The sequence below is a fragment of the Anas acuta genome, chromosome 7, assembly GCF_963932015.1.
Source record: "Anas acuta chromosome 7, bAnaAcu1.1, whole genome shotgun sequence".
Lineage (NCBI taxonomy): Eukaryota > Metazoa > Chordata > Aves > Anseriformes > Anatidae > Anas > Anas acuta.
In genome coordinates this window covers 24295545-24314413 of record NC_088985.1, presented here as the reverse complement: position 1 = coordinate 24314413, position 18869 = coordinate 24295545, and the positions used below count along the sequence as shown (strand labels likewise).

The 18869-nt window shown below is 40.4% G+C and overlaps 1 protein-coding gene across 6 annotated transcripts in view; it reads right to left on the bottom strand.

The window, feature by feature from the left end:
* ARMH3 (armadillo like helical domain containing 3) overlaps positions 1 to 18869 on the bottom strand; it is a 118689-nt gene that overhangs the window by 91999 nt on the left and 7821 nt on the right. For all 6 annotated transcript variants that reach the window (XR_011098229.1, XM_068688276.1, XM_068688273.1 and 3 more), the window contains 11 exons: positions 18429 to 18536; positions 17207 to 17299; positions 16277 to 16351; positions 15573 to 15659; positions 11438 to 11494; positions 10340 to 10383; positions 8671 to 8731; positions 7974 to 8020; positions 7219 to 7294; positions 4469 to 4562; positions 1043 to 1144 (listed from right to left, as the gene is read on the bottom strand). Coding sequence is in view for 5 of the 6 variants with exons in the window: in XM_068688276.1 (XP_068544377.1) it covers positions 1043 to 1144; positions 4469 to 4562; positions 7219 to 7294; positions 7974 to 8020; positions 8671 to 8731; positions 10340 to 10383; positions 11438 to 11494; positions 15573 to 15659; positions 16277 to 16351; positions 17207 to 17299; positions 18429 to 18536 (844 nt within the window). In the remaining variant the exon portion in view is untranslated. The remainder of the gene's footprint in view (positions 1 to 1042; positions 1145 to 4468; positions 4563 to 7218; positions 7295 to 7973; positions 8021 to 8670; positions 8732 to 10339; positions 10384 to 11437; positions 11495 to 15572; positions 15660 to 16276; positions 16352 to 17206; positions 17300 to 18428; positions 18537 to 18869) is intronic.

Genomic DNA, 18869 nt, shown 5'->3' with positions numbered 1-18869 from the left:
AGCAACAACTCTCAAAAAAAAAATAAAATAGGTAGACCTCATTCTGCTTTGGTTTTGAGCGATGTGCTAGATACATTCATGAAATCCTTCTAAGTCCTAATTTCAATTATTTGCGTTTTCCTTAAAAAGCTTGCATACTGAACAAGAATGAGACTGCTGGATACAATTTCCTTGCAAGTATGCGTACAAAGAAACTCTCCTACAGAAACTGTCCTGCCTACTCTCTTATACAGTATGTTCATATTATAAAAGCATTCATCAAGCTCAACAATCAATGTATCATAGGTCTGCAGCCATCTTCCTACCTTTGTTCAGCTGTTACATCTAACTTAAAACGGCACAAGTTGGTAATGGGCTGAAATATGGTAAAAAGATCACTTGTCATGTTCTTGCTATGGCCCTGCCCATACAAGCACTGGGCAGAACAGGACCCTTAGGTACCTTGAGCAGGAGATGAAGCAATGCATCACCAAGCTTCATCTCCTGAAAGCTGAAATTACTCCCCTCCAAAGCTATCAGAAGAAACAAAAGGCACAGCACGGAAATGTATCTCATCAAGTAAGTTACTGTCGGTACAGTGCAAATCACAGCCACCACCTGTGTAATTAAAGAGCTGTCTGTTTAACCAGCAAGTACCAGAGGACACCAGAAACATTTCCTCCTAATGCTGAGCTTTGCCTCATGTGTCAGACTAAACTTTCTTAAAAATAGAGTTCTCTGTTACATGACTTTCCCTCTCTGACAGGGGGGTTTGGAATCAGGTATTTTCACAGCTCCTGCACAGGGACAGATTTGGTTATTAGGTACTATTATTATTATTATTAAATTCTTCCTGTAGTTGACTTCTCTTCTGCCAGTATTAGGTCTCTCCTAGTATCAGGTAACTTATCTCACAGTAAGAAATCATTTCACTCACTCTAAAGGTGGAACTTTCAGTCATCTGAAGGTATTCCCGTTAGCTTCTGTTTCTGGAGATGTGTTCCTATGTCCTCCTGATTTCAAGACCGCTGCATCGACAACTACATCAACAGAATTTACTTACCTTTTGTGTCCTGCATCACAATCGAGCTGTACTTCAAGAAGGTTATCAGCAAGTTGCTGGTTTGCACGTCAGCATCCAAAGGCAGCTCTGCAGAGCTTATAACTAGAACAAAGCAGATAAGACACATTCACCCTCCATAAATACAAAACAGAACTATACAAAGAACCAGGTCACAGATTCACAAGTCTGGGATAGAATCAACTTATTTGTAGGGTCACCTGAGCTCCTTCTCCCTCACGATCACCCAGCAAAGAACCTGTATTTGAATACTGGTGCTATTCCACCAGAGTACACTCCTCCTGCTCTAAGGGTAGGCTGGGGTATCCTGCAAAGTGATACACCTCTTTTTCCTTGCCTGGTGTTTTAGCACTCATCGACACTCCCAGCCTAGGGAGACTCAACAAATTCTCACAAACACATATCTAATTTTTACAAGCAGTTCAACAGTGCAAAACGTAAGGTCAAGAATAATGGTATTTACTTCCGTGGTAGGTTGATCAGCTGGAAAAGAACCAATGCAATACCATACTACACTATCAGGTTATTAAGACTATAATCTACCAACACAGAGCTTGATAAATTGAAGGGACAATGATGTGCTTTTAACACAAGGCACTAGATACAAGGGGATCTCTTCCAGTTTTACTTTCCTGTCCTGATATGACTGTACCACTTCTGTTCTGGCTGCCTAGGAGCTCCTGACAAACTCTCAGGATTTAAAACATAGGAGGCCATATGTGGCTTGATTTATGATTGCCTGAAGGCCTTCTCCCTTCTCAATCCACAAAGACAGCCTAAGAAAGGGCTCCCTTTGCACTGGAGAAAGATCTGCAGTTGACTGGAACACATATCTTGACAACTATATATTCTCTTTTCACTCTATCGGCAGTAATTTTCAAGTCTTTCCTCAAACAGATCTTGGGGGAAGAAAAGGGTATTTATGACGAGACTGGAACTTGCAAGTAGTGAGGAATTACGTGCATCTGAGTTTTGGATAGCTAGGTTTGGGGCTCTGAGGAGGAGCAATTTGATCCCGTACGTAACCGTGCTTTGGCTGAGACAAACGTTTGTTTTAACAATGCCTTTTACAATTCAAGCTTTCAATCTCATAGCCCTGTAATGTGGTAAATAAGGTTTATTATTCCTGGAAGTGGGGCATGCATAGGCACAGAAAGGTACGGGAGACGCACCAACAACAAAACGCAGGATTCTTAAAGCAGAGCACTGAGAGGCCCAGAGCTCAGTGGCTCTCACAGAGCTCGGGATTATACAATCCCCTTGAATACAAAATTGCAGCCCTTGGAAACAACGGGCCAAGTAGATCAATGTAACCTCGCTGTTCGAATCACATCAAAGAAATGATAATGGAGCTTTTAGCTTCTGGAGGCTGCACATCCCTAAGTGCGAGCCGCTTTAGTTTCTTCAATCTTGAAACTCTGGAGCTCCCAATGTGTTGTTCACATGCCCAGTCTGTTGGCAAAAAGTCTAAGCAATGAGACTGGAAGCTTTTTCACCCCCAATATTATGAATAGCTCAAAGATTTAGCTAAGAGACTGAGAAAATGTATTTATATCCCCAGTGGGTCCTTCTGAAGCTGTTACAATGAACGCAGTGAATGAATATTTAACAACAGTAAGCAAACTGACATTTAGATAACTATGGTGACAGGCACAGTCAATTTACATATTATGGATCAACAGTTTCTAGCAAAAGTCTCATTTAAGAAAAAAAAAATCACTCTGAAGAACACATCACTGCTTACCCTGGTTCATGCTATAGATGTTTGGGTGTGGTGGTTTTTTAAAACTGGTATTTTGAAACTTTAAAGGTCTTAGTTCACAATTTAGACTTACAGAAAAAATTTAAACCAGATATGAACCCATTTTTAATCCCAGTCAGCATTAAAAAGTGCCTGAAAAAAATCAGAGGAATTTCTACATGTTGCTGAAACTTGAAAATAGCTTAACTACACTTTTCTTTTCTGCCTCTTCCTAACTCTCAGCCATAGGCAAATTTTACAGCTGACTTGCAAGACGTCAGAAAATGAAGAAAATTCTGACATACCTTTAAAATAAGAGCAAAATTAAAGAACTCGGCTCAAAACTAAGCTGAGTTCCTCAAAACATAAAAAAAAATTTAAAAAATTTAAAAAAAAAAAAAGAGAGCAGGGATCAGTAAGGTGACAGGAAGTAAAAATAAAGAACGCTTCCCAGTGTAATTGCTGCATGCTAAGATCAGCTCCCATCTTTAAACATAGCAATCTTACAAGCAGCAAGAAGCCTCAAGCTTCATAAGATCACTGCCTCTGCGGAAAGCAGGATGAAGTTTTTGTTTTGCTTTTGTTTTTCAGTAAATTAAAAAAAAAAAAAAGGAGAGAATGTGAGCAGGCAGTAGATGTAGGTAAGCATAAATTCTGTCAGTTGTGTAATACAGCGTGTGGGTGGATACATTTGCAACGAACACGTTGAACAGAAGCCCACAAAATGCCCATCCCTCTACATTTTGTGTTATATGCACATGGAAACTTGAGACATAGGGGGCTTTTTAACTGAAGCTTTTGATATCCATGGTAACCAGACAGAATTCATCCACAGGGAGGATCATCCTTAACTAGGATATCAAATGACCTGAATAGCTGATATAACTAAAGTAACCCAGACTGCTTTTCGTTTCATTTCAGCACTTCCAAATTGTGCTCTATTCAAAGTGCCTCTATTCTTACATTGAATGCTTTCCTCAGATCTAGATGATGCCATCAAAGTAGGTGGCAACAGCCATTTCATCTCCTCTCTTAAACCGGACTACACCCATCCATAACTTAAACAAAAAGGGTTTTATTTTAAACGATTTTAAAGTGTAACTATTTGGGCATATAACATCTCATTTAGAAGTATGATCTCAGTGCAAGAAGTCATTTACAAAGTGTATCAAGAGAAAAGGCAACCAGAGGGAGGAATACTTCAATTCCCAGGCTGGATTCAAATCCCAGTTAATTCAAGGCTGGGGACAAGCACATGAATAACAAGCGGGAATCCAGCATGATTTTCTGTAAATCTGTTCCAATGACAAGTAATCTCAGGCAGGAAACCTGACACTGGAAACACTCAAAAGTAAAAGCCTGTGTAAAATAGCTAACATGCTGGGTGCACCTTCATGCAGATACTGGGACAACAGTGTTTTCAGAAGGAGCATCAGAAAAATTTCATTGAGAAACATAAGAGGCAAAAGAGAAACTACACAAAACATCTATTGAATTGAAGCCAAATACCATTTCTTGCTCATGTTTAGTACAGCAGCTCCCCAGGAAGAGAACACCAGGTTACATCTGCTCCAGACAGACCTCATTAGTTGCCATCACAAGGAAGTGCTTTGCTAGTTATTTTACTTTTTAATAGTTTTTCCCCAGAGGAACATTACATTTCTTACCATCTGAAGAAGGTGGGGTGGTTCCAAGTGGAGTGACAGGCGTTGTTGGAATCGGGCTGGTTGGCGTTGTCATAAGACCCATTTCAGGATGGCTCTAATCGAAAACACATGCCCAAACACACAGAGGTTAATAGCTTCCCTGCGCAGCAGTCATACAGACCACTACTTGTGCTGCTCCGCGCTCACACATCAGACACACGTCAATGAAATCACAAGAAACTTCAACCTCTCCTCCAAAGATGAAAGCTATGTTTCACAACCTCGGCCATCTACAATTAAACCATACATCAACTTCTTTACTCAGCAAAACATACAAAAAGCAGTGGCTGTCTCCAACAGACAAGTAACATGCCCTTCCCCAGAATCACAAAATGCATGCAGAAGTCTACATTGTTTATAGTTTCTGATCCCCCCTCAAAACAGCCCAAAGGTGTGCATTTGAAGTGTTTCTCTACAATCCTTTAATTTGTCTTTCTAAAAGCAAATCCTCTTACCCCTCTCACCCTCCACCTGCTCGTATTCAAAGATGATAGCACTTTATTACCTCTCTGTACCGTAAAGCCCAGGCAACGGAGGAAAAGAATGCAAAACATTAGTAACACTACCGTTATCGATCCCCTCTGATTCCATCAGCCGGTTTCTCTGCACATTTCATCTTTGCTAACAGTTGCCTGCCTAATTACCACTTTGATTTTACTCTTTGTAAGCTCCCAGATCTATCCAAACTGGTGATACAGTAGGCAATCTGCCATGCTATTTTAAATCTGGCTGCCAAGCAGAGTGTCCATTTCACAGAGCATGTTTTACATAAACGCATCATCTGCCTTACTATATCATCACAGTTTCAAAAAAGAAAGCGATATAGAGCTGCTGATTTGATGTCGGTTCCGAAGGGTTCTTCACAAGTGAATAGGCTCAGCATTGTCTTTGAATATCTCATTTTATCAGCAACTATAAATGCATGTATTTTATGGGAAGCACGGACACATACTACAATTCAAAGACAATTTTAAATCATCACATGCACTAAATTAAAATGCAATTTTCCATTGAGAATTTTACATAAAGTAGGTTTGCTTTCATAGATTTAGCCGTGGTGTTTACCTTCCTTTTCCCCAAACATTAACTCTCAGTTGAGAGATAACAGTGCCACCTAGCAGCAAAAACTGAGGAGCAACAAGCTAGGAAGTAAATACACAAAGAGTTCACACTTCAGGCATCAGAACTGTATCCCTGCTCTTCCTACGTGCTCTTGTAGGAGCAGGTAGTCATTCAAGCAGTCTGCAGTCCAGCAATGGACACAAACTTGGACAAGAGCTTTCATCAGCTTTTATGAAGTTGTTCAAAGGACAGCATGCCCTGCCTTGACCTCTCTTAAATGAAGGATTACAAACAATTCGCTCAAGAACAACATTAGACCTCAATTTCAATCAAGCTCACCGAACAGTGACTGCTTCAGCTACCACTTTCACAGATAACTAGTTTATCCTTTCATTATTAATTTAAGAGCTTTTACTCTGGCTGCTCTTTTCCTACCTCATTTTTTTCCCTGCCAAAGGCCTCTTCTCCCTCAGGGATATCTTGGCCATACAAAGGCCTGAATTGGAATTACACAGAACTGAAAGCAGAAGACTCTCAGAAGCATAAGGAATGAACAACCTGGGAAAAGAGAGCCAGGGAACTCGAGCAAATTAACCACCCACGGAACAGAAGCTTTCTTTGGAGGCAGTAGATCTGCCTATCAGGCTTCCTCCATCAACACCATTGTCAGGGGTTCCCCAAAGGTCTCTACTCCCTCTGTCACACAAAATGTCTAGCCTGTGATGTATAGCTGCACTCTCTGAGGAGCTGAAGTAACTGGGGAAAGGCATTAACTGTTTTGCTGTCATCATTTTTGTAAGTACTGCTAGTAATCTGTGAGAAAAAACAGAATGAACAGCCTAAACTGGAAGGTCTTCCTAAATTCACCAAGCCATCCCTCCAGCCATCCACAGCACGATCATCATATCAGACAGACTTGTTATTTCTTCCCCAGCAGTGACAGCCTTTGCAAGTTTGCACACTGTTTAAAAAAGTGTCCAGAGGTTTGCGATCAAAGGTACAGAGCAGCCCGCTGCTTCTCAGAAGGCTGCCATAGCTCTGCTTCTTCACCATAAACAGAGCAAGGAGGAATGCTCTGTTCTGGAAGTGCTCTCCCAAGCAAAAGGGATCGAGCTCTCCAAGCAAAGATTGAACACAAAATAATATTTAAAACAACAGTCCTCACGCATGGATTGGTCCCAAAGCGAAGGATACCTAAACAGCATGCAGCATGTCCATACCCAGACAGAACACTTCATCCAGCTTGGAACCCATAAAATGATCTAATGTATCATTGGCATGAACTGCTCTAATAGCTGCAGCAATCTTGCCCCTACCAGTCATCACACTGCATCTTGCCTGAAGGCAGTATCAACAGGACACAGAAGGAACTCCATGCAGCTCTTCCCATTCAGTGGGAAAAATGGCTCATCCTAGCATGAGCTGTGCCATCAAAAAATTAATTGTTTTCTGGCAAGGCAGGAAGCATTGCCTGAAAGTAAAATAAACCTTGGGCTGCTTTTGATCTTTCGTGCCCGTCTACACCTATGACAAGTACCTAGGAGAAAACAAAAAGAAAACTCATCTTTCCACCAATGTGATTCCTGGCTCTTTTAATTTCAAAAGACATCTACCATGAAGGAAAGGGCAAACATCATGCTGAAACTCACTTGTGCTAGAACTGTGATGAAATTCCGGTTTAAGTGAACGGCTTCATAGAGGGCCAGTAGTATTGCTTCATTCGTTCTGTGGAAGGGATACAGACGAAAGCAGAGTTAATTAAGGGCTAACACCAAATGCAAATCCTGAGATCAAAGCTGCTCAGGAGCACAGCCCATCTGAAATAACTTTTTTTTTTCCAACCATGTAAAAATCTGTCTCTTTTTTTTTCATTATTAATAATACTGAGCAGTCCATAAAAACACCTCTTTTTAGATCTCAGCTATAATCTCTGTTTCCCTCATGCTGAATGTCTCCCTTGTCAGTCTCAAGCAATGTTTTCTCTTTAAAGCCCTTTCTTTTTAGGCAGAGTTTTAGGCAACTACCACAAACCCTTGCATTTATCACTTTCCCCCTTGATTTAGGGAACACATTCTTGGAGACAAGAGTACATGAACCATTATTTCCCATCTGCCACTTCCAACATGACTTTCATACATTAAAATCACCTCATACAAATCACAGGTTTGTTTTGTTTGTTTATACACTTCAGTACAAGCAATTCAGCTGTGGGTCCTCCTGCCACACCTTTCTCTCACTTAAGTAACCAAGAAACCCATTGATTACAGGAGTGGTACCATTTCAGTTACAGGAGAACTGATGCCTCTGTCATTTGCTACATTAAAACAGCTCCATGATGGAGAAAATCACATTGACCGGAGTGGTGAATTGCCACTCATTGTGCAACTAACATCTGTTCACTTACTGGACTGATATCTTCTCATCAGCGTCTGCTATGAACATGCTGCCCACCTATGGAAAGAAAGAGTATTACAAAAGAGGACCTTCTGAAAGTTATTAGACAAATTAGACAAGAGAGAAGACCTGGATTTAACTAAATCACAAGTGCCTCGGAGAGGTGCTCTCATCCAAAGCACAAATGCAACTTTCTTTCTAATACCAGTAAAATACAAATGGGAAAATTCCACAAAGGACAGAACAGGATGACCATCTACAAACACATTTTATTTTGTTCTATTGTAACCGACCAATGCTTATTCTGTCAAATGCCAGAAGGAAAAAAAAAAAAACAAAAACCAAAAACAAACAAACAAAAAAAACCCTCTATCTTAAATCCCAACCCGGATTTATCTGTGATTCTGTGAAAGGACAGTAGAGATCATTTCCCATCTGCTTGTCCCAAAGCAGTGGCAGTTTTACCCATGTCACTCCTGACAGCAATTAACACTGAACTATCCTTATTTTTGAAAGTGCTTTCCCAGCCACACAATAATATGGTCCTCAGAATAAAGCTATTTTAGTTGTGTTTGGTTTGGATCAGATCAGTGCATCCCCTCCTCCAGAACCAAATTCTAACTCAGTTTTTGGAAACTTTCACCCTCCTCCTGACCTTCCATGAGGCTCCTCTTTTAAGAATAGAAAAGCACTGCTTCCTTGCTTACCATATTAGTTAGGGCTGAGAAGAAACCACTCTGGTGCTCCTCTTCCTTATCTTTGTATTGCCTGAACAAAAAGGAGTAAGAAAAACTTAACGCTTAGAAATGGAGGTAGGGTTATCTTCTCTAAATCCTGAGACAGCTTTATCTGATTTGGATACAGGCTGGAGAAAGTTCCAATATTCACAATTCCTTTTCAAGAACCCACAAAAAGGGATGCAAGGGTGTTAAAATATTCATCAGTTGCTTAAAGTAGCAGTGCTGAAAGGTGCAACTGAACGACGTCTGTGTTGTTATACAGAATACATTCAGTCCAGGCTAACACTAAGGAGAAGGGATAAGTGACTTTGGAAATTTTGTCCTGCACTGGTGACACAGTATACTACGAACCATATCAACACAGCCAGTAACTACTCAATCATCATCAGCTACAGACTAAACCACAGCTCATCACCCTACAGCCAGCAGAAACCATGAAGACCATTAGGCTGGTTCATGGCCCAGTCCTGCCTGATCGCATGTTCCTCTCCCCAAAGAGGGCACGTTAATCTGACCTAATGAACTGCTCTGCTGACAGCTGTCCATTCCTGCCTGGCTTCCTTCACAGCAAACTAGAAAGCACAAGGATGTTCTGGAGCAGTCTCAGTAAACATGACAACATAAGCAAGCATCGGACCTATCATGTACGTAGAGCTGGTCCAGCAGTCATGGGCCATGACTTGAGGCCCTTGACTGGGGACTAGAATAGGAGCAAGTCAACAAATAGATTGGTTAACTTAGATTTAAGTTAATTTGCTTCATTTTACAATGAAATGGGCTGGCAGAGATGATATGGCCATGTACTGTCTTTTGTACAGCAATCTAATTACATATAATGCAACAAGCAAAGAAAACAATTCTAAATTTTGGGGGAAGGGGAAAAGATAGAGATAAGCAGAACAGGCTATAGTCTAAGACAACTTTTGTCAGAATGAACAAGGTGGGTGACTTTTTTTTTTTTCTCCTGTTTTACTCTAATATGTTAAATGCATTTGCACGGTTTGCTGACTTACACTTGCAGGATAATGCATCTCTAACAACAGACCTTCAGAAGGAATTAAAACATTTTTCTGAATACTTTGAGAATCCTTTTGTCATCCTCCCACCCCCCAAAAACCTTCCTGGGTTACCATTTTTTTCTGAAGAACTTTCTTCTTAGGAAAACTTACATATTTTGTATTGTTATTTATTGAACAGAGGTTGGGAACATTCTATCTCTACTGCTGGCTTGCTGGCTCTTTCTTTAGAAGCGTTATTGCTGTCCATCCCTTGCAAGAGTGCAGATTCCCTGATCACCTATGATCTGGCATTTGTATTGCTCCAGACACATTTGTTTGTAGATCAGGTCTCAGTTAAATTGGAGAAGAACTCAGCAAATCATTTATCTTCTAACCTGGGACCATAACATTTTACACAATACAGAGGTAACGCTGTGACAATAGAAACACCTGGTACATATGCATTTACACTTGCAATGACAACATCAACTGAACAGAACTACTTCAAAGCATGACTATTCCCTGCCTTTCCAGATGCATCAGAGCTGTTAAGTGATAAGTACTTTAACTTAAAAAAAGTTTGTGGAAATGGACTGCAACTACCATACACTTAAAAACAAGAGACATTTAGGTTTTACCTGTTATACTCTGATAAAGCCTGGGCAATTACGAGTCCCATTCCCTGCAAAAAGTGTTAAAAAAAAAAGTTTATATTACAAGTCTCGATGCAGGAAAACAAACACTGAACACAGATAGCAGTGCTGCACCCCCCAGTATTCCCTAGCATGCTACAAAGAATTTCCCCTGCAGCAGTTTGAGTTAATAAGACACACTGAGATAACTAACTAAATACATAAATAAAATCTAAAAAACAAGGCATCAAAATTTAAATTTGAGTATCTAGTTAGGTTAATTCAGAGAAGAAAGTTTACTCTCTTTGGGCCTCCGGATATAGCTTACTCAGTCAAGAAGCCTCAATAAAGCTGCAAGAACTTCAGAAGGAAGCTTGTGTCAGAGGAAGTGTATCCAAAGGTTCGAAACAAAGGCCATAAACACTAATGACATTGTCAGTTCTCACAAACAGCCTCCTCTATTGCACAGCTACTGGTAATCCTTCTCTGTCAAGCTAATTTAATTTAATTCAAAATAGCTGTTCTTACCCTTTACTCAGCATGCAGTTTGCTTTTACTTCAAATCTAAAGGAAAGCTTTCAAGCCCACACCTCCCAGAGCTCATAGTGCACTGACACTTTTTATCTAGGTTTGAACACAAAAACATACAAAGTAGCTGCAACGTAAAGTACGTTGCAGGACTCTTGATTTGGGTACAAGCTTCTAGTGAGCTGCAGTAATTGACGTGTGGACTTGTTAAAAAAAATAATCAGATAACGCAGCAGCGGAGAGATGTCCTTTGGCATGAGGTATCTCGTGCCACTTTGGCAAGTGACAGCAAGTAACACAGATAGCTGACAAAAGCCTAATAGACCAACCTTAGCACGTTCCTTGCTACCTAGCCTTTTAACAATCTCCACCGTTTAACTGAAGATCAAACTGTCCAAATCAGGAGCTACCAAATCTATCACAAGAGTACAGTTAAGGCAGAAACCCACTAAACGTGTTCTTTACAGCAGTACTGCTCCCAGACCCTCTTTGCACCAGACACCACGACTGCATTTCTTAACACCATGCATGGAAGAGTGTTCCCAGCAGCACTGGGTAATCAAGTCAGATACTCACATTGAGCGTGGCCTCGTCATCTACAATGGAGAGCTTCACAATGTAAGGATTCACTGACTGCTCAGCAGCAGGGGAGAAAGAAGAAAGAAAAATGGTTTTAAGTTTAGTCTTTATGAGGAAAACAAACAAACAAACAAAATGTTTATCTTCAAAGTTTACCCAGCAACCTGGAAAGATTTTCTCTCCTGTCCCACAAAGCAGAATGCACACAAAGCAACAGTAGTCACATCACATGTATGTAGTCACATCCTGATGTATGCTCAGGACAACTCTTGCTCAGCCAGGCAGGTTGCTGATTTTATTCAGATGGAGATGGGGAAGCGATGGAGTTCCTGTTCCTTTGCTAGCTGGACTGTCAGTCTTGGAAGTGGAACAGCTGTCCTGACAGCACGTTATCAGTGACACACACACTGTTATGCAGCAAGCACAAGCAGTGAAGCTGGGACTCGACATAAGTGTTCTGATATCTCTCTTCTGCAACACCTCACAAAGATTGCTTAAAGGAAGGAGGGCTCAGGAAGGCATGACAGTATTACAGGCTCATCTGCTACAGGGTTAGAGCTCAACTCTTAACAGTTACCACCGAGAGCCAGAAGTCTCTCGAGAATACAAATTCTTTCAACTAACCTGAACAAAGCACACAGGCACCATCTATAAAGATAAGTCCTAACAATTTAGGAAGCATTTTAGATTAGCAATGTATATTTGTTTTTAATTTGTTTACACGTGTCAGTGCAAAACAAGGTTGGTTTGGACAGAGAAGAAAAAGTTCCATCTGTGCAGTAAGTCCAAAGTGGATGGGAAGAATAAAGCAAAAAAAAAAAAAAAAAAAACAACAAAACTATCAGATAATGCCTAGCAAGTTACGCAGTTACCTGTTTTGCCCAAGATTTAACAGCAGGTTAAAAATTAGGCTGATCAGAAAACACTCTTGCTATTGTTTTGTTTGGGAGAACCGATTTTCTCTTTGGTCCAAGGAAAAAACTGATCAGAACATACCAAAGCTCAACTAGTCGGTCAGCCTGCCTCCAGCAGCACTATCTGCTGTCACAGAAAATGACACAGAGCCCATCTGTGCATGAAGCACGCAAAGAGATTTCCCTGAGGCAGGAAGGGAGGTTCCTATTGAGAAACATACATGCTCCTTTCTGTGCAACCGTTCACCCCTTCAGAAATTTAGTCTGTCAACAAAGAAGCAAGCTTTAAATGTACCTATATTTAACTACAAGTTTTTGAAAGAATGAAGTTAAAGCTTAGTTTGTCTAATGTCAATCATTCTCTTGCTCTCATTATACCACGATGAGAAACTAAGGCCAAGTCACCACACCACAGCTCACCCACAGGAGGCTGCTCAACCTGTGATTTGTGACCAATAAAAGTTATGAGGCTTTTGCATGCAATGGGCAGTGGGGCTGTGCTGAATTAGGGGCAACAGAGATATCCAAATTCCCAGCTAAGCAAGCTGGCCAGTGTAAAGAGGCTGCCCTGAGACCTAAACATACGTTCCATCCCATCACAGCAAGGACAGGGAACAGGTTCCTTGTCATCTCCAGCCTATGAACAACTCTTCAGGCTCCCGTTGCCCTTAACTCTCCAAGATGTGTGCCACATGTCTCCTGCCTCTCGGCAGCAAGAACATAAAAGTGCTTGGCCAATAGAGTGAAGAAGTCAGCCTTGCTTGCTGTGGATTTCTGCCTTCCTGCCTGGCAGTTGGAACTCCCAGAATTGCAGAAGGCTCCTTCATGTTTTCTGTCTGAAATTTTCCATTCCTTTGATACACTCCATGCCTCGTCTGGGCTTCCCTAACTCCTTCAGCAGCAAGCAGATGACTAACAGATGGAATCTATGCACAGCATTGCTCTGTACAGGTAAGGCAGTTTTTAGTGCCTTTCCATTGCAAGTCTGTACCAGCATGATGAGAATAATTCCTGGGCTGCCCAGAGGGAGCACAACTTGCTCCTGCTACTCCTTCAGAGCCAACAGTTGTGAACAGTTGCTTCCTGTGAGCATTAGTCTGCACATCTGTGATGAACTTCAGTAACCTACAAGTTGTACAGGCACCACTCAGGCCTCCCCATATTCCTTGCCTGCTTCCCTCTTCCAATCCTGTTATCTCAGTCTCCTTAGTTTTCCTCTCCCTGGGAACTACAGCAAAAATTTTGGAAGTCTAAATTACACCTGCCACTCCACAACATGCACAAACATGCAATAGCCTTGAAGAGTGGCTAGTAAGCACTTTGAAAACTCAAGAGTGCATCAATGAAGTGGCGACACAAACTTAGAAATAACTTCTGCCACCAACTCCCTCCAGAAAGAGCAAAAAGGTGATTCTCAGCTCTTTGAAGAACACAAGCTTTAGCATTAAGGTCTTCTTTTCAGTGATGATGGATGTACACAATCTCCTGGAAACTGGGAATACTCAAGTTGTCCTCTATGAACACTGTTAGGTATCAGCAACCTCAAAGAAATGAAAGTGGAAGCTGGGAAGAGATCATTACCAAGTAATTTCTAAAAGACAAGCCAATTAACACCAGATCAGAAATGTAATCCCCAGGTGAGACATATTATGTGAAGTTGAGAGGTGTATGTAGAAGCACACAGATCTGATAGAGGGAGTGAGACCTTCCCCATGCCCCTAAGTGGAGCAAAGCTCTGGAAACAAACCTATGGAAAACAAATCTTTGGTAAGAAAAGAAAGCAGAAAAAAAAAACAACACATATATAATCCCTAGTTAGATGCTTAACTTCACATCTGTAACAAATGAAGACCAGAGTCCACTTGATTATCCCTCACAAGACTTTTCCCCTGAACGCTCATTAGGGATGATTCAGCAGCTTTGCTGCCAGCCCTGATGAGGCCATCTTCTCTGCAGACAGGCCATCTTGCAGGGAATTAGAGCTTGAATAATGACTCTTTTTGTTAAAGAGATTCGTGGAAAATAATTTGAGTTCTGAGAGAACTAAAAAAAAATAATAATCCAACTCTTCAGTGTTTTTAAGTCTCTTCAGCACCTGCGGCTGACTATATCAAGGCAAAAAAGTGTGTGTAATTGAATGTGAAGAGCCATTGGATATACTATATGCAGCCAAATAAGTACACAAAGAAGGAGGAGAAGAAAAAAAAAAAGTATTTTGACTAATTTCTTTCAGTTCTGCCTAGCAAGAGATGCAACGAGCAATTCTATTAGGCTGAACGTGAGGCAAAGAAGTTTTCTCCTAAATGTTATTGATGAATCTATTTAAAACCCACTGCCTGATTTTATGCTTTAATGTCTAGCAGCCACCCCTTAAGGTGTTGAGAAAAGGACACAGTAAACACTTCATTGCAGTGTTTCCTCTGTTTGGCAGCCTTTCGATTAGTTAGTTTCACAATTTCCCAATGTAGTCAAATATTTAGTTAACCTTTTATGGTTCTCTCACATAGCATCACCATAAAAATATTTTTAAAGAAATCAGGAATAGGATCATAAAACCATGAAATATAGCTGAAAAATAAGTGTATACTTCTAACAACTTTTGAGAATGATTAGGTTTCAAATCAATGACATCTTTTTAAAAGTACTATGTAAGGACACATAAATCATTTTACTCCTAGAATAGAAGTTACTGAGCAAACCAAGATCATAGATACACTGGCGACAGAAGTACAGATGATATTCCACAGGAAATTTAAAGGGAGAATAGAAAATTCACATCCCAAAAATATTAAAGAACATTCTCATGTAAAACACACCGGTATTCACATTAAAGTCAGAAACAAAATCACAAACAAATAATGAATTTCCAGACTAATTAGACCTGCTTAAGCAGTTGGGACCACAATTTAGCACCAATGGAGTTCAGAACAAAATAAACAAATAAATAAATAAATAAAATCTATCAACAGCAGCACAGTTAACAGAACTCTAAAGGATTTGAGGCATGAAACTCTGCCACAATACACTGACAACCAGGCAACCACCAAACTGACTTTAAAGGCTATGACTGCCTTACAAAGATACTGTAGCTCTGTGCTGATGCCCTGATAAATGTTGCTGTGTGTACTGCTAAAAACTGTAATGTAAGCTTTTTTAATAAGCTCGAGGACAGTATTAAGTAACAGAGAGATGTTTCTGCTACCCAGTAGAATGCTTACCTCATACTTTCTGTAGTTGACCAGCAAGGCAAGAAGGACAACAGCATCATAGCCATGTTCCCTCCGACTAAGTGGGCTGGACAGGATCTGAAATAAAGAAAGAATCACATTATTAGGTTCAGGCTTGTTTCAGGAAGCAAATTATACCCTGACTGAAAGGGGATATCCACGACTTAGGGAGCGTCAGTGCTTCCAAGAAACAGAGAAGCTTATCACACAGAGGATGTACACAGGCTTTCTGGGCATAATGGGCAAACATATTTCTCATTTCTCAGTGCATCGCCAATATTTTCTGTTTCCCCAAACCCAGTTCCAATTCAAAAAAAAAAAAATATATATATAATTCATCAAAGAGAAAAAAAAAAACAAAACAATATATCCAGACTGCCTTTTGAAAGAAATTCCTCTGATAAAGGAATCTTCTATGCAACTGGCCTACAAATCCATTCAGCTTCTATCTAAGGACAAACGTCTCAAGTGAAAATACCTTAAATTCTCAGTAGTGACTAAAAACAGCAGACTGGAGTAAGGAGGAGACAGCATTAAAAAAAAAAAAAAACCAGAAACTGTGACTGAGCTATGAATGGAAGCACCATCCACTGCCAGTTAGCTATGCTGCACTGAAAAGGCTGAAAAGCAAACCTAAGACTGAAAGCTCTCACTATGTAAAAAGAACCCCTGCAGCTGAAGGAAAAAAACCTTACCTGTAAAATAGCTTCGAATATGCTGTTAATCATCACATACTCCAGGATGGTGTTCTGGCTAATGTTATCTGTCACCTAAGTACAAACACAAGTTAAAATCTCACCCAAAGCCTCCCATGATGCTCTAGCTGCCTCTGGCACACACTGCGAACACAAGAATTATACTACCAGATGGACCATTTATTCATAATCTCTCACTTAGTCAGCAAGTCAAGGGTGGGACTAGCACTAGAGCTAGACGTGAAGTAAGGGAAATCTGTCCTGTTTTCTACTTCCACTCTCTCTGGCAAAAGCATGAGCCATGTACTAAGAAGCTCTCCATTTCTTCTGCAGATTGACATTTTACACAGCTGCATGACAACACTACCAGCAGCTGAAGCAGCCTGCTACACAGGAGGCAGAGGATGAAAAAGCAGGGTTCATATGCTTGACTAAGCAGTTTTCCATCACACACAGCAGCAGAGACGTCCACACACATCCAACCATCTCTTATCACAACCAAGATAGTTTGTGGTTGACCATCTCCAAGAGATACTGAACAACCCTTTTATCCAACTCATTCTTCTCATCCTCGCTACTCATCTACTCCACATTTCCCGTCTCTCCTCAGCCCCTCTAGTCTGCTCCCTTTCAGTTTATCTGAGACTTCTAATTATCTTCTTCCCTAAAAAAAATTAACATGAATCCAATTGACACTTTCTACCATGTCTCTCCCCTTTTGCCCCAGTTGGCACCTATCTCATGAGGCAGAAACAGTCTGCCAGTCTGTTGGTGTTGTGGTTGAACTTTGAAGCTTATTCTGGGCTGTCCTTTCTTCCCCCCTCCTAAGCTTCACACAGTAGCATTCTGTTCAAGTTTTGAGCTAGTTCCATCCCTCAAAATGTGACACATATGAAATTTTAAGTTATTATACAGCTGGTATTTATTTACCGTCACCAAGCAGAGAAGCAGTTTCAGACACAAGCTTTTGAGGCTTTCAGAACCTTCTGCACAAAGGAGCGAGTCTAAGCTCTCCATCAGATTCTAAAGAAGAACAATAACATAATTTTAAGTATTATTTTTAGGTTATTTGAAATATTTCCTATAAAAGGACAGAGATTCAAAAGCGCCAACACAAAGCCATGTTATTCCAGAATCAGTAATTGAGCCATTAGTACAGCTATACACCACAGACTGTATTCACACCATCGGTTCTCAATACTGCTTTGTGTTAACTACATTTTAATGACTACAGGCATAACATCATGATCCAAGAGCTTTCTCTAGATGCATGAGAGGTTTTTATATACATGTAATAACAGATTTTATTTGCAAAGTAAACCTGATCTCTACAAATACAATCTTAGTTTTTGTTTACAAGCCAGTAATATCATTGATTCCTTTTTTTCCGGCCTTTTTATCTTCGATGTTCCCCTATTTTCCTTATAAGCTCTGAGAGAATTTCATGAAAAGCACACCTCCAATTTAATAGTACGTACATTAATTATTATTCAAAATAGATACCATATAGCTGATAGGTATTCACAATTAATTGCTTTCCAAATACTAAATTACAGGTAATACACTAATTCTCAAAGGGAAAAAAAAGTAGCTCTAATATGCAAATAACTACTTAATACTTTCCCCAAGCACTACTACTTTTCATAGAGAGATTAAAAACTATTACTGTCTGCAGAGAGATGAAAGATAGAACAGGTATTCAGCTTTATCACCAATTCCTTTGTCATTTCTCAAAACTCAGCAGCTTTACAACGAAGAACATCAAATAAGTTTATAATGGTATATGTGCTGATGGAAATGTGAGCACAGAGGACGTTACTATTAGCTAAAAGTTAAGTGCAAGCTATGAGGTTCAATACGAGGTGGTAATGGCCTGTGACAGCCTTTCCTGGCCTAAAGATTTCTTAATCAGAATGAATGCACACCAGGGAATTAAAGGAAAAGAAGGTAAGTGCTCTATTAATGAAAAACATCAGGATTTCACACATCTTTGGGCCACTAACAAGTCAAGAACTTCAGGACAGCTATGTTTAATCAGTGGCTGAAATATTTACCCAAAAAGGTGTATCTTGATAGACACACCTGTCTACAAAACACTGCCCCTGCAACAGGGCTGCTGTGCAAGCTGTTCTGTACGTTGGCAAGGCCTCACCTTCATACAAAGCTCTGCCTTATCAAAACCCACAAGCATGTTGATGATGTCAAACCCTGAAGTGGACTTGTTCTTCTGATGGACACCCCGAATCAATGCACACAAAGTCTGCAAAGGGAAAATTCAGAGGACAAAATGTAAGGCAACGCCTACAAATCCACAGCAAAACCTGCCCTAAAGCCCTCCCAGAACACTAGCAAAACACAGATATTTATATGAATACCACCAGCCCAGAAGCCATGTAATTTGACTGATCTCAACTATCTCTGCTGTTTCTAAGGATTATAACCTGGATGTTGACCTCTCAAAAGACAAGAATGTATTTGTCCACATTTTTCCTGTCCATGCCTCCTACGGGTGACTTCCCAAACCTGAAATTTATATCCCGTATTCCTGCAGCTGAGAGAAGCTGGGTCAAATTCATTCAAACAATTAAGAATC